We start from the raw sequence: 13,348 nt of genomic DNA, 5'->3' as shown, positions 1-13,348 counted from the left end.
AATCTCCTCTGTGATCAAAAGCTGGTGCTTGATTGTCTGTCAGTTGTTTGGTTTGCTATTGGATAGTTATTTTGAGTGAAAATATATATGATAAATATAGTATTACATTTGAATCCCTAAAACCAAAACAAGTAGCTTAAAATCTTTGTTCTGCTGAAGTTTGTCACTACGAACAACCTGATTTATATTTGTCACTTGATATATTATTCTATATGTTTATCTTGGAAATAATGAATAAATATTATTTTGGTTGGATTTTGTCCAAAAACTGAAAAATAAAGACTAAAAGGGAGCAGTAACTTCTTCTTTTCCACTGATCATAACTTTCTTATATAGCAGAAACAATTAATGAGTAGATCATCTTTAAGTATGTGTCAAGTGAAGTATAAGCAACAATGATTAAGTTGAATAAGAAAAAGTCAGTTATCAATCATGATTTCAGTCTCAATTTACATGAAGAGACTTGTTATGGCAGAAGTGGAGGATAAAGGATAAATATTTATTGCTTCTCTCTTGTGTGCTTCAGATCACATCAACCGCATCGGACTCGAATCTGGGGTTCACCATCATATCATGCTCCATTTCTCCCAACTCCAACCCCAGCAGTTCCTCAGACTACACCCTCATTGAGACCGTCTGCCCCACAGACGAGTCCGTCCATATCTACTCTAAGACTGACTTCCCTGTCCCTCACGCTCATTTGGATAAGAAAAGTTTCAGCTTCACCTTCAGCTCAAAGTTGAACATGTCCCTGCTTTTCCTGCACTGTGAGATGTCTCTGTGTGCCAAGAGATCTCAGAGCAGTCACAGTCTTCCGCCGGTATGCAGCAAAATCTTCTCTGAATTACTCTTATTCTTTTGCATGTTTAATGTTTTTACTGCACAAGCCATCAGGGTTGTTGTATTCTCTCCAGAGCCATATAGCATTAGCAGAGTGTGTCTGAGCAGGGTCTAGTGTTGTAGTGCTCCACCTTTACTCTGGCTCAGCAGCATCTGGCAAGTCTGCACCCAAAGCTAGCAACGAAACATGGATCGATGGACAGTTTGCCAAGTATCCAGCTGCAGAACAAAATAAGCACTGGTCTAAGCCATCAAATTCATTTTTCACTTACTGTGTTTTCTGTCCAACTCATACAATCTCTTGCAAGTTATTTTTCTTAACTTTAAAAAAAAAATTATTTCTCCACTTGAAACAGGGACAAGGCCACAGTGGCCTGAGGCTGCATTGTGACTGTAAAGCTAATTGTTAAGCTCTGATAATGATCAGGGTCAGGCTGAAAAGTTATTCATTTAACTTAATTAATTTGCAAGTTTTGTCAGTTATAACAAGAATGATTTACTCAAGGTTGAGAAATGTCTAAATGCTTCTGAAGGTAATTAATGATGTGTTCTCTTTGGGATTTCCTCACTGTAAATTTAGTAGTTTGTAAGTTCTTAGTTCTCTTATTTTCTTAAATCTTGTCCACACAGTGCCTGCAAACCAGTGAGACCTGTGACTCTCTTGATGTGGACAGCATCCTCAAGATGATGATGAACAGAAAGACGACAACCCAGCCGCTGGTTGTGTTGGATGTCTCTGGTCAGCCAGACATAACAGGTTAGTGAGAGGAAAAGAAAACACGTTTTACACCCATTCAGACCTCACGCCATGAGCTCAGCTGTGTGCTAGGGGTCTAGTTTCCATGACTTGTGGAGTGTTTGATAAGAAACCTGAAGCAAAGGAAGAAGCCGGTCTCAGGGCGAAGGAGCCAGAGAAAGCTCGGACAAGCGCTTGGAGATTACACCAAACCACAAAGCTCGGCACATCACTTCCCCACATCTGGCCATCGTTAAGCGTGTGTGCGAGTGTGATGTGATTGTGTACGCCGCTGTGCACTTTTGGTGTGTGCGTACATGTGTCTGTTTACATTAAACATCTGTACATGTGTGTGTGTGTGTTTGGGTATGTATACATCCTAGCTTGTTGTTGACGGCAGTACAGGGGAGTGTGCTGAGTTCTGTGGCTCTGGACCAGTCCATGCCGAGGGAGGGGTGGAAAAAGAGAAGTCATACAGCATCAAGCTCCAGTTGTTTTCACTTAGGACCTTCACTGTGGCCTCCACTTTCCACTAGAGAGGGAGGAGAAGGGAGGAGGGAGAGTGTGTGAGGGGAGTAGTGGCCCTCTCATTGGCTTCGGAAATCTTGAGGCCCCTCGATCATTACTTGTTTAGTTACTCATTCATTTGTACACAAGCTGTATCTCAGGGACCATGAGTGCGATCTGTGGGGGAAGGAGCGGTCTGCAGGGAGGGCCTGAGGTCATCACCGCCACATTTTACGAATTATGACCAAAACTTAATGGGGGTGATATCATGAATGCCCAATTTCTCGTGGACTGCCAGAGTGTTTCATTTGAACATCCCCTCTGAGCAATGACACCAACAAAGGGACCTGCGGTTAGCCTGAGTCAACTTTATTGACTCATGAGTTTTATATAATTTACGTCATTTTAATGTGTGAGCTGGAGCCAGAGCGATATATATGTTTTTTATATATATATATATATATATATATCAGCATAGCCTATTTCAGGGTATCAGTGCAGACGACAGCTGATAAGTCAGTAAAATGTATTTTCAGGATATTCAGGATTTTAGAGACAGGTTTACCACCTGCCTAACTAGAGCGATAAAAAGATGGTATGAAAACAACTTGGAGGCTAAACATCTGCCCTGAAGGAGGTATAGGCCAATGACGTGTCAGACATTATTCGGTGACATATTACAACCAGATTGTAGGTACGAATCTTGGGATGTGCCCCTTTTAACTATCCCACTCAGAGATAAAACAGTTCCTGTACACTTCTCCAAAACTGAAGTGCTAACAAGTTAAAAATTAACTAATAATAATATAATAATAATAGCAAGTGTCATAGTATAAAATGCAATCCAAGGTGCTTTACAAGAAATGGATGCTCAAAAATAAGCATATTAAGACAATAAAGGATGTTACAACAAGAAACACTTTAATAAAATGCTGTCTAATTAAATAATTGATTAATTGTTTCAATGTTATATTCGAATCTATACATCAGGAAAGATAATAGGTAGACTAAATAATAAAGAAAATAATATTATGGCCATATGCTCAGTGCTTTAACAATTCAACCGTCTTCAAAATGTTTGTATTACTTGTGTTTTAAATGACATGAGAATATTCTTTTAACTCTCAATTATTGTAACTTGATACAGCCAGTCCAATATCATTTTGGATCTTGTGAAAAGTCAGTCTTGAACAGGAATACACTGAACAGAAGTGGGTGTATTTATTACATTTTAATTGGACTTTGGGTTTTACCTCTGTGCATTTCTTATGGTTGTAGTCATGTTTTGCCACACAAGTGTTGATGTTGGAGAAGTTACATTTGAGGAGAGAATAGTGGTGAACTGAGACCGTAACATTTGCAGTAATAAGTGAATAAGTAATCTAAGCTATAGCCCAGAGTAAGCAGGCACCAGGATGCAGTGCCACACCACCGTGCCAGTGCAGCGGGTTTATTTTTCCATGGAGGATATTAAGTAAACTAAGATATGTAATAACCACCAGTGAAGAAAAAAAAGCTCACACAGGGGCATTGCTTATGGTGGGATGGCAAAAAAAACAAGCAGCCTTTTCAGGGGACACAGTTCTGCCCTGGACTGCGTCCCAAAGAGCTGAACTTGATCTACAAATCAAAGAAGGCCACTTGTGGCCAGCTTGGTGCATGCGAAAACAAAACAGCCGCAAAGCCCTGCCATCAAAAGTAGATTCACTGCTTCACTCCATCAATGCATTTATTTTATCCCTTCTTTTCTGGTAACATTCAGAAGAAGTTGAACAGTATAATTTATATGAATGTTTGTTACACCTCCACAAAATTCGAAGTCTGCAGAGAGTAAAGGAGGACGAAAACCTTGAATATCTGAGTGAAAATTATTGGACAGGCTCAAACGCAGCATGTAAAATACAGCATATACTCTGTGCTGGTCCCACAAATCGCTTTTTTTCCAACCAATTTATCCCATGATGAATCACGTTATTCCACGTAGGTTGCTGTATTCACCTAGCTTTTTTTTATCGTCATAATTATCTAAAGAAATAATACTGTAAACTGCAAAAGAAAAGGATGTTAAAATATTCATTTATGTATTCATTATTATGACATATATTAATCATTCATTGTATATAGTATCATTCTTACTGTACATACATATTATGAAACATATATCCTGTAGTATTATACAGTATTTATTTATTTAATTTTTTATTTTTATCTAATCAGGCACTCTCAATGAGGTTTTTCGATTTTTTGATTTAAGAAAAGCAAATCAATACAACACAGCAAGAAGTTAATAAATAAAAACCACACAACAATGACTTAAACAAAACAATGACAAGAATCATGAAAACTTCATATAACAAAGATATAAAATCCCCAAGGAGAATGTAGGACTGCAGTTGTAGGACAGGTTGCAGCTCATTTTATCTAAAAGGTGCATAATACCTGAAGCCAGGCTTGCCCACATTAGTGCGAGCAGAGGGAATATCTGAGGTGATGTAGTTACTGGATCGTGTACAATTAACTAGATGGATTGGAAGGTTCTTCAGTAGAGCTTAATAAATGAATAACATGACTGTTTCCTTTTGAGTGTAAGGATATCCATCCAAGTGAGTGATATATGGAAAACAGTGATATAAATGAAATATGTCATTTGTGATAAAAGACAATGCACTGTGATACACAGGGTTTAACTGCTGAAGTGTTCATGGGGCAGTATGATGATAGACAACATCTCCGTAGTCAAGGACGGACATGAAGGCTGCATAAGGGTTTTAGATCGGAAGACAAACAAAAATTATGATGTACAAGAAGTTGATTACTAGTTTGATTTTTATATTTTTTGAGTCAAATGTTGAATATGAGTATCTGTCGTACTGGTGTTAAAAGCCTCATGGACCCAAGCTGCTTACAGTATCAGGCTTTGAACTGTTGAGTTCAACCACAGCTGCTCCTAAACGGAATGAAACCCCCAGTGTCAATAGTCTTGCTTAAGTGACAGTGTCAGTGGTTTGTGCCCTCTGTGATGAGAGGTCAGAGTTGAACAAAAACAAGTCATTACACAGGACTGCTCGCTCATTCCATCGCAAGCACACTCACATAAACAAATGACATCCATACAGATACCTGCTCCAACTCTGGCAACAGTTTCAAGCTGCAATCTCAAGGCATGAGTCTAACTTCTGAAGCTCTGTCTGGTTCTGTTAAAGTAGGGAACATAAGTCAAGACCTGACAGAGGCCCAGCAGCACATTGTTCCCCGCAGACATCAAGGCATTATTTAAAAAAGCGCTTTGAGTTTTTTCTGCTCGATAACTACAGACGTTCTCAGTCCAGAGTCGTATACATTTTTTCAGTGTCAAGTTATATGGTTCTGGTTTAGTGTGCTCCTCCTCTCTCTTCTGATCATGGGGCTGAAAGCATCACTGGCCACCTTCTATATTCTAAGCATAACAGGTCACACTGGATAACACTGGAGTGGAGGAGTGGAGGTGGAGGGTGGCAGAGAGGACGTCCTCTGGCTATCGTCCCCTCTGAAATTAAAAAGTCCTCTCTGATGACCTGTCAGAGTTCTTTCCAAGAATAGCACCCATTGTGCCAGAGACTTGGACACGTACCAGACCTGCCTCTTGAGTTCGCCTGTACACAAGCGCCTTTGTATTGTTTTTTTTAAGACATCGTTACAGTTAATTTCGCTTTTGGAGGTATTCCAAATAGCTTAAAAAAATTGGGTAAGCAGAACTAGAAGGCATCTGTACGTTCATCCTTTAGGACACTGTTGTCTCAGTGGACGCGTCTCTCTTTTCCTGGTCCAGGTTTCTGCATCGCATTCCACTGAGAACTGCTTATCAACACATTACAATATCAGCTCACTCAAAGCATTTGTTTTATTATTATTATATTAAATGATTAATTAAAAATAATAGATATGATGGTCAACATGCATTGATAATATATGTATTTTTCATTTTACAGTTGTTTCTACATCCCCAGAACCTCCTATTGATAGTAAGTTGTCTTATTCTCTTTTATATTGTATTTTTATGCATGTCTAAAAAAGTCTCATTCTGAAATTTGATATCCCAGTATCACATTTCTCAATTGTACACAATTTGTCTTAGATGTTTATTGAAAAATAAAAAGTATTTTACCCCATAGAATTTGATAGAATAGATTTAAAATATGTATGTGCTGTTTTTTTTCTAGGCTCTCTGTATGTTCTGGACACTCCAACAGTGGTGGGAATCGCCTTTGCAGCCTTTGTGATTGGGGCTTTGTTGACCGGAGCCCTGTGGTTTATCTACTCCCACACAGGTAGGTCCTTTACCTGCTGCTCCGGGGGGCCCCGGCTCACCTTTCTACATTAATGAAAAGATAAAAAAGTGCAAAGGAATGCTCGAGCATCTCCGTGCCAAAAATGTTTCGCTGGGATTGCCAAACATCCTGCTGCTGACAGGGGTCAGTTCACAATAACATATTCACTTCTTCACTGTAAATATATCCTGTTGGTCAGCAGCAAGAGCTCTCCTCTTTCCTGCCTTTGAATGTTACGGGGGCTGCGGTTGGTCAGCGAATATTCTCAGTACAATGGGCTGGAGACAAGTTGGAAATTCCCCTTGTAGGGTGTAGTGGGCGCTCAGAGGAAAAGACACACAATCTGTCCATTAGATGCCAAGACTTTCCCCCATCATCCCCAGCCTGCCGACCCCGGCCGACCCCTGAGAGGAAGTGCTCTCCCAGCGGCCCAGCGAATTCACCGTTACATAGAGCTGCCCTGTTCTCGCTGGCCTGAGTGTTGACTGGTGCTGCACTATGCTACTGACCTGTGGCCCTGTGGCTGATCTGTTCTCCATGAATGTCTCTCGTAGACCTGGTTGAGTTTAGAGGTCGAGTGTTTCACAAAGTACAACAATGTGAATGTTTAATTTTACACTTTGGAGCGAGGTCACAGTTTGACAATGCTGGATAGTTTCAGTGGTAAATCATTCTCGCTGATAGCTGTGAATTTAGCAGCTATACGGACACTTGTCAAATCTGTTACAAATGTGCATGCTCTTTAAAACTCCTGTCCATGCACAGTCACTTTGTAAAGTGTTTACTGAACATGATTTCATTTAGCAGGAAAGATCAGCTGTCAGATTGTGGTACTCTTATCTTTATCACAATATTGGTTTTGGCTCCTCTTTAGAGAGTCACTTTAGTTAAGCTTTGTGGGCGTACAAGAGCTACTAGCCATTAAAAACTACTCAAAATTACAAAAACATTACATGTCAAAAGTGAACATGTACATGGAACAGGTGCAAAGATAGAATTTATGTAAAAAATAATTACACAGGTCCACAGGTCTTTAATACAGACACATGTTCCTGTATGTTATTTTACTAAGCGTAGTGTAGGGTAACTATGGACAGACTTGTTGAGCTGTCTTGGCTGAAGTGACCTTATATGGCGACGTTGGTGGTTCCACATAAACCCCAAGAATGTAGATCCCCAAAACAACCACCAAAAATACCAGTATATTCTAAATCAGTGTCCAGAGAGATGGGACATAAAAAACAGATTTAATTCTATCCCCTCAGGATCTGATGACAATGTTCCTGGGCTCTGGAGAAACTGTTTTAAAGTTCTATATAATCACTGAAATTATATTTGGAATTGTTGTATCCGTCACAGATTAAGTCCATATAAGGCAATTAGAAGCATAGATGCTTTAACAGCAACAAACAGTATTATCTTGACTTATACAACAGGTCTGCACTCTGCCAGGGCTGGAGTTAACTCTGCCAAGAGACCTGCTCAGCTGGTGAAGTAACGTACAGAAAGAGGAAAAATGTAACCAATCGTGGAAACAGGCTGGTGTTAAATATCACACATTATCTACTCTACAAACATATGCTGCAAGATATAAAATAATGGTTGTCACACTCTACACAATAGACAGATAAGCTATCTTAACAGAGAAAACAACACGGGCTTCCCTGTTTTAGCCATATCAGCGGCAAGGCTGTACAGATGGCAATGTTAGGTTGTTGGTCTAATACACTGTGAACAAAGATAGACCACACCTCTTCCTGCTATCCACAAATGAAAGCAATCCTGATGACGAAAGCTGCCATCGTTTGCACCAGTGACGTCATTTGAAACCAGAGTCTGAGGAGTAGTGACAGGGGGATGGAGCCTGTATCGGTGGGGGCGTATCCCACACAGGACCAATCGCGAGTCAGTCTCAGCTGTCAATCATGATGTTTGACCCCATTTTCATAGCAAATACATAATTAAAAGCAAACTTAATGGGAAAATTAGCAATGGGATATACATCAACGTGGTAAGAGCTACATAAAATGACTACAGAAATATTTGTATTGTGTATTTTGATTTCTTAGTTTGTTCCCTGTCCCACACACTAACATGGAGGAGACAGGGTTTATGACCTTTACTGCAGCCAGCTACTAGGGGGCGATTGGGATGCTTTTGTCATCATGTCATCCATCTTTATACACAGTCTATGATTGGTCCACGACTTGAGCTGCATGTGTCAACAATCACTGGATGATTTGACGTGTAATTACCCAGAGGATGATCCTCGTTTCCCTCCAGTGCCTACATAAGATGGTGTTTGTAGTTTTTAGTTTCGCGTCTGTAATGGGATTTGCTTGAAGATGAGTTGTAATATATCGTCAGGTTAAACTTTTAATTTGTCCAATACTGCATTTTTGACCTATACCTGTAAAAAAGGAGTTTTCCATCAGCCACAGCTGTACTTTCTATTCATATCAGTGTCACCCAAATGTTTAGCATGATAACATTTGCATCTTTTAGCATGGCTATAGAGCCTACTTTTGTTTTCTCTTATGCTCAGTAAACTGTCTCTGTCTGGTTCTCTCTCACCTTGTGTGAGTTGCTGTAACCTTTTGTCCATGCAAATGTGATTTTTCTCATGGGACGATTTGGTTGAGCACATTTCCCCTGAGCCTCTCCATCTTTGCAGCATGCAAATAATACCTGGAGACAGATGAGACTGAAATGTGTTATGGTGAGGTGATGGCTGAGAAAGACAAGTGAGAGACAATAGAGGTCCCTCTGTTTTTATAATAGTGAGTTTCAGAAAAGTCACAACCTTTTCAAGGACTTTTGTATCGTCTTTCACTTGATTATTGTAAGATATAGTAAATTTGACTGTACTGTTGTGGACAGTGAGATTCTGCGTATGCATTTTTTATTCCCTGTCCAGAGATTAAATTGTCTCTGAAGGATCAACATCTGTTGCCACAACTGGACACAGAGTAATAATGAGTGTGTCCGTGTGACATGCAAAGCTGTCTTTATCTCTTCTATCTAGAAAGTAATATCGGACTTGGGAATATATATTTCCTCAGACTAACGAGGTGAATCCAAGTCCCTTTGTTTTGTAGAGAGCAGGATCCTGCTGGCAGCTCTGCTCTGGTAAACATTAGCAGAACTGAGGGGCCCCAAAGAGGGAGCGGGACATAGGATCTGTGCCTCTGGACACACATATGCTGCTTATCATATCTGCAAGCACAGGAACATACTGTACACACACCAGTTCCAGCAAACACTAAAAACTATTGATAGGAAAATATTTATCTGTGACAGTTTAATTTCTGTGTGCTCTCAAAAGAAGAAACCAGGGAGAGACTACAGGAAAAGTTGTGCCAAAAACTCGGATTAAACACAGACTGGGCCTTATTTAAGACTCCGCCCGTTGTGTATGAGAGACTTTTTTTGAACACAAATGTAAGCACTTTTATTTGCTCCTTGGTTTAAGCATTGGATCCCAAGAGTCTACGAAATGACATGCTTATTTAGACACGGAACAATAAACCAGTCAGTGGTTTCAGCTCCAGTCAGAAAGTCCTTTGTTGTGTTTGTTCTGCTTTATCTTCTAAAGCCAGGCTAATTGATTCCAGAAAACAAAAAGAAATGAACTCCATGAACGGCAAAACTTCCTCCTCTTGTTCTGTCGAACATATCTTCTGTCAAATAGAATGTGACTGGTTGTTTTGGTCTTTGTGAGGTGACATCTTTAGAGTTCCAACATGTGAAAACTGTGCTATGCATTATAAGATGGTAAAAGTGAGAACAGATGCAGTGCAGAGTTCTTGTTTTCACAGTTGCCATGTGCTTTTACTTGAGTAAGAATGAATTGGGGCTTGTAGTAAAGCATTTGTATCTCATTTCAACCTCAGTACAAGGTTTATGTGGGGCACTGACAGTCATAGTAGGCAGCAGATACAAAAACAGTCTTCGTGCAAATTGTAACTCCAAACAAATCGCTTGGTCTTAGTCCTGTCTTACTCATTTATATACATTTTGTCTCTCTCTCCCATTGGTCCAACCCCCCTCCACTCCCCTCTCCTGCTCTGTGTCTAGGTGAGACAGCTGGCACACAGCATGTCCAGAAGTCCCAACCCGCCTCCGAGAACAGCAGCGCGGCTCACAGTATCGGCAGCACGCAAAGTACGCCCTGTTCCAGCAGCAGCACAGCGTAGCCCAGGACACTTCCCCAGCGGGGCGCACGGCCCTGCTGTGGCTCCTTGAAGGGCCCCGGGGGTTCACAGGGACCGTTTGATGATTTCCTTCCATGAAAGGAGTTATTTTTGGAGGGTGTGGTAGGAAGGAAAAAAAAATTGTATAAAGTTTTTAAAAAAAAAGAAGAAAACACAATAGCACCTGTAGTTGTTGTGTAAGTCCACTTGTGCCACTTCAAGTGTGTGCAGTCAGATGTACTGTCCTGGTGTGTAAAGGTTCTGAAACTCAGCTCGGCATCACCTCATTTCTAGCACGCAACAAATCTACAAGAAACAAATATGCGCGTATACCAGACATTTCTTTCTAATCCAAATGCTGCTTTTTTTTCTGAGCACAACAGAGCTGTTTTGACCTTAAATGGTTTGATTTAGGCTGTTTGTATCAGGCAGGTGCTCTGCAACAGCAGTGATGCCAGTATTAGTGAGTGAGATGTCGATGGCTGCACTGTTAGACGTTACTTTAGGACATGCAGCACTCAACATGGGAGAGCAGCAAAGCAACCACTATTAACATGTGGACAAAAGTGCAGTATTAGCAGGAGTCATCATCTTGAGCCAAAGAGAGGTAATGGCTTTTAGGAGACGCAGGGCAGAGTAGGTATTGAATGTATACAGAAGAGTAAAAAGCCAAAAAATGTGAAAGAAAAATGTGAAAGTTGTGCTGTTGAATGCCACATTTCATAATGAACTAATTACACTCATCCCTCCCTATCATTGGATTTATACACAGTTTTTCTGTCTGTAAGGTAGTTATAGTTATAGTTATAGTGCATTTCAGTAGGTGGGAGTCTGGGTCTTAATTTCATACACAAGTTGTTACACAACTTCACAGGGGCATTATCGGTTCCCTTTTATTACAGTCGTTTTTAATGGAAATGTTCAGTAGTTTGGGAAATAATTTTTAAAAGTTAGATGAGTAGATGGATGCCTCTTTCATGTCTAATCATTAAGTGGGGAACTCAGTGCATGAGATGACTAGCCTAACCTAGCATGAAGACTATAGAGCAAACCAATGAGTTCAGCGATCAGTTCAATGTTATGAATGATTTACAGGACAAAACTTCCCCTAAGAGTACATTTTCATTTAAAATTTCTGCCTGTGCATGGAAAGGTATTCATTAATTAGCTTGTGCATTCCGCATGCAGTTTTTAATGCTAAAGTGGCACGTTAATTCACATGCTCTATCTCATGTGTTGAATCTGTAAACAAAAAGAAAAGTAAAAGCTTTGATGTGGTGTTTTTAGGGGGTAACTCATACATTACCTTTTCTTGCAAAATGCTAAGCTACTCTAATCAACTCCCGACTCGGCACCACACTAAACACAGATGTGAGAGTGGCTTTGATCCTGAGAGCAAATAAGCATTTCCCCAAATTATTCTTTTCATATGTGTATATATTTTTTTGTAAATATTGTAAATACTCCAAAATGTCATGAGGCAGAGTGTGAAAAGGATGTTTTTGTGCTTGTGGACTGGACAGTGTAATGTCCAAGTTATCACCGTGTCATATTATATAAGTGATATACCTGTGTTGAATTACAAAAACAAATGGGGGGGGTGTAATTTCTTCAGATTTTATTTTTAATTATTACGTCTTCGCATTGGTGATGTAGTTTGGATTTTCTGTACCAGGGCTGCCACTGAATATTTTTTTCACATTGATCAACAAAGTCTTTGTTTGGTTTAAAAAAAAAAAGCTATCAAATTTAGAAGCTATAAAAGTGAATATTTGGCATTTCCCTTGATAAATGATAACATTTCTACTAATTGATTATTTAGCTCATTGTAGACTTACAGCATCAGACAGAGGCTGAGGGAGAATAGTTTTTATATAAGGCCAAATGTTCAGTGTTTTATTGTTGTTTTTGTAAATCTTGGCACTGACAGTGTTGAATAAGCTCAAGCTTAAGGTCTTTTTTATGAACATATGTTTGCAGGTGTTCGTCAATCTGCAACACTTGGACTACCACACCGTCTCAGAATAGCATGAATGTTTGCTGCAGTGCCTTCCTTCATTAACCTGCATGTGTTTTTATCAGACTGTGTGTGGGACTAACCTGTAACGATTTAACCAACAAGAAAAGCAGAATGTATGCTATCTCAAAGCTTTTGAACCTATTTTTTCTTTTCAAATGTATAAACATGTATAAAGCTTTCTACAGAGGGAACAGAGTATAAAGATATAGATATATATATATATATGTGTGTATAAAATTATATTTTGGAATATATATATATATATACCAAGAGAAATTTATTGTTTTCTATGTGTGTTAAGTACTGTGAATTGTGGATGTGCTCATACATAAGACTTTATGATTTGCATAGATCATAAATAAATGCCCTGTGCCATGTTTTATGACACTTTGACAAATAATAAAAATTCAACTTAAAATTATTGAGCTCTTTAAAATATGATTCACTGTCTGATGGAAAAGTCTAAACCTCATCACAATTTGTAAGTCTGAGAAATAACTTTTTCAAATGTAACCTTTGAAACTTTATTCAACAATGTGTCATAACACACACCATGGGTTTATAATGAATGCTACATATAAATATATTATTTCTTCTGCACATGGAAGAAATATTTCCTATGGTTTGTTTAAACATTGTGATAGTTTGTCATCTAATTTTCGCACTTGACAATAATGTTTCATGAAGCTGTTGCGTATTGATTACTATTTTGTATAAATCATGTTTTTACTCCAATATTTTCTCA

At 39.2% G+C, this 13,348-nt stretch overlaps 1 protein-coding gene across 1 annotated transcript in view; it reads left to right on the top strand.

The window, feature by feature from the left end:
* Positions 1 to 13,024, top strand: part of tgfbr3 (transforming growth factor, beta receptor III) — a 65,790-nt gene extending 52,766 nt beyond the window's left edge. Inside the window, exons 13-17 of the mRNA XM_020081290.2 lie at positions 527 to 820; positions 1,471 to 1,597; positions 6,052 to 6,084; positions 6,283 to 6,390; positions 10,468 to 13,024. Coding sequence (XP_019936849.2) covers positions 527 to 820; positions 1,471 to 1,597; positions 6,052 to 6,084; positions 6,283 to 6,390; positions 10,468 to 10,586 — 681 coding nt within the window. The 3' untranslated portion in view covers positions 10,587 to 13,024. The remainder of the gene's footprint in view (positions 1 to 526; positions 821 to 1,470; positions 1,598 to 6,051; positions 6,085 to 6,282; positions 6,391 to 10,467) is intronic.
* The last annotated feature ends 324 nt before the right edge of the window (positions 13,025 to 13,348 follow it).

The sequence above is a fragment of the Paralichthys olivaceus genome, chromosome 3 (genome assembly GCF_024713975.1).
Source record: "Paralichthys olivaceus isolate ysfri-2021 chromosome 3, ASM2471397v2, whole genome shotgun sequence".
NCBI classification, from domain to species: domain Eukaryota; kingdom Metazoa; phylum Chordata; class Actinopteri; order Pleuronectiformes; family Paralichthyidae; genus Paralichthys; species Paralichthys olivaceus.
The sequence above is the reverse complement of the archived record's forward strand: the minus strand, read 5'-3'. Positions and strand labels throughout refer to the sequence as shown.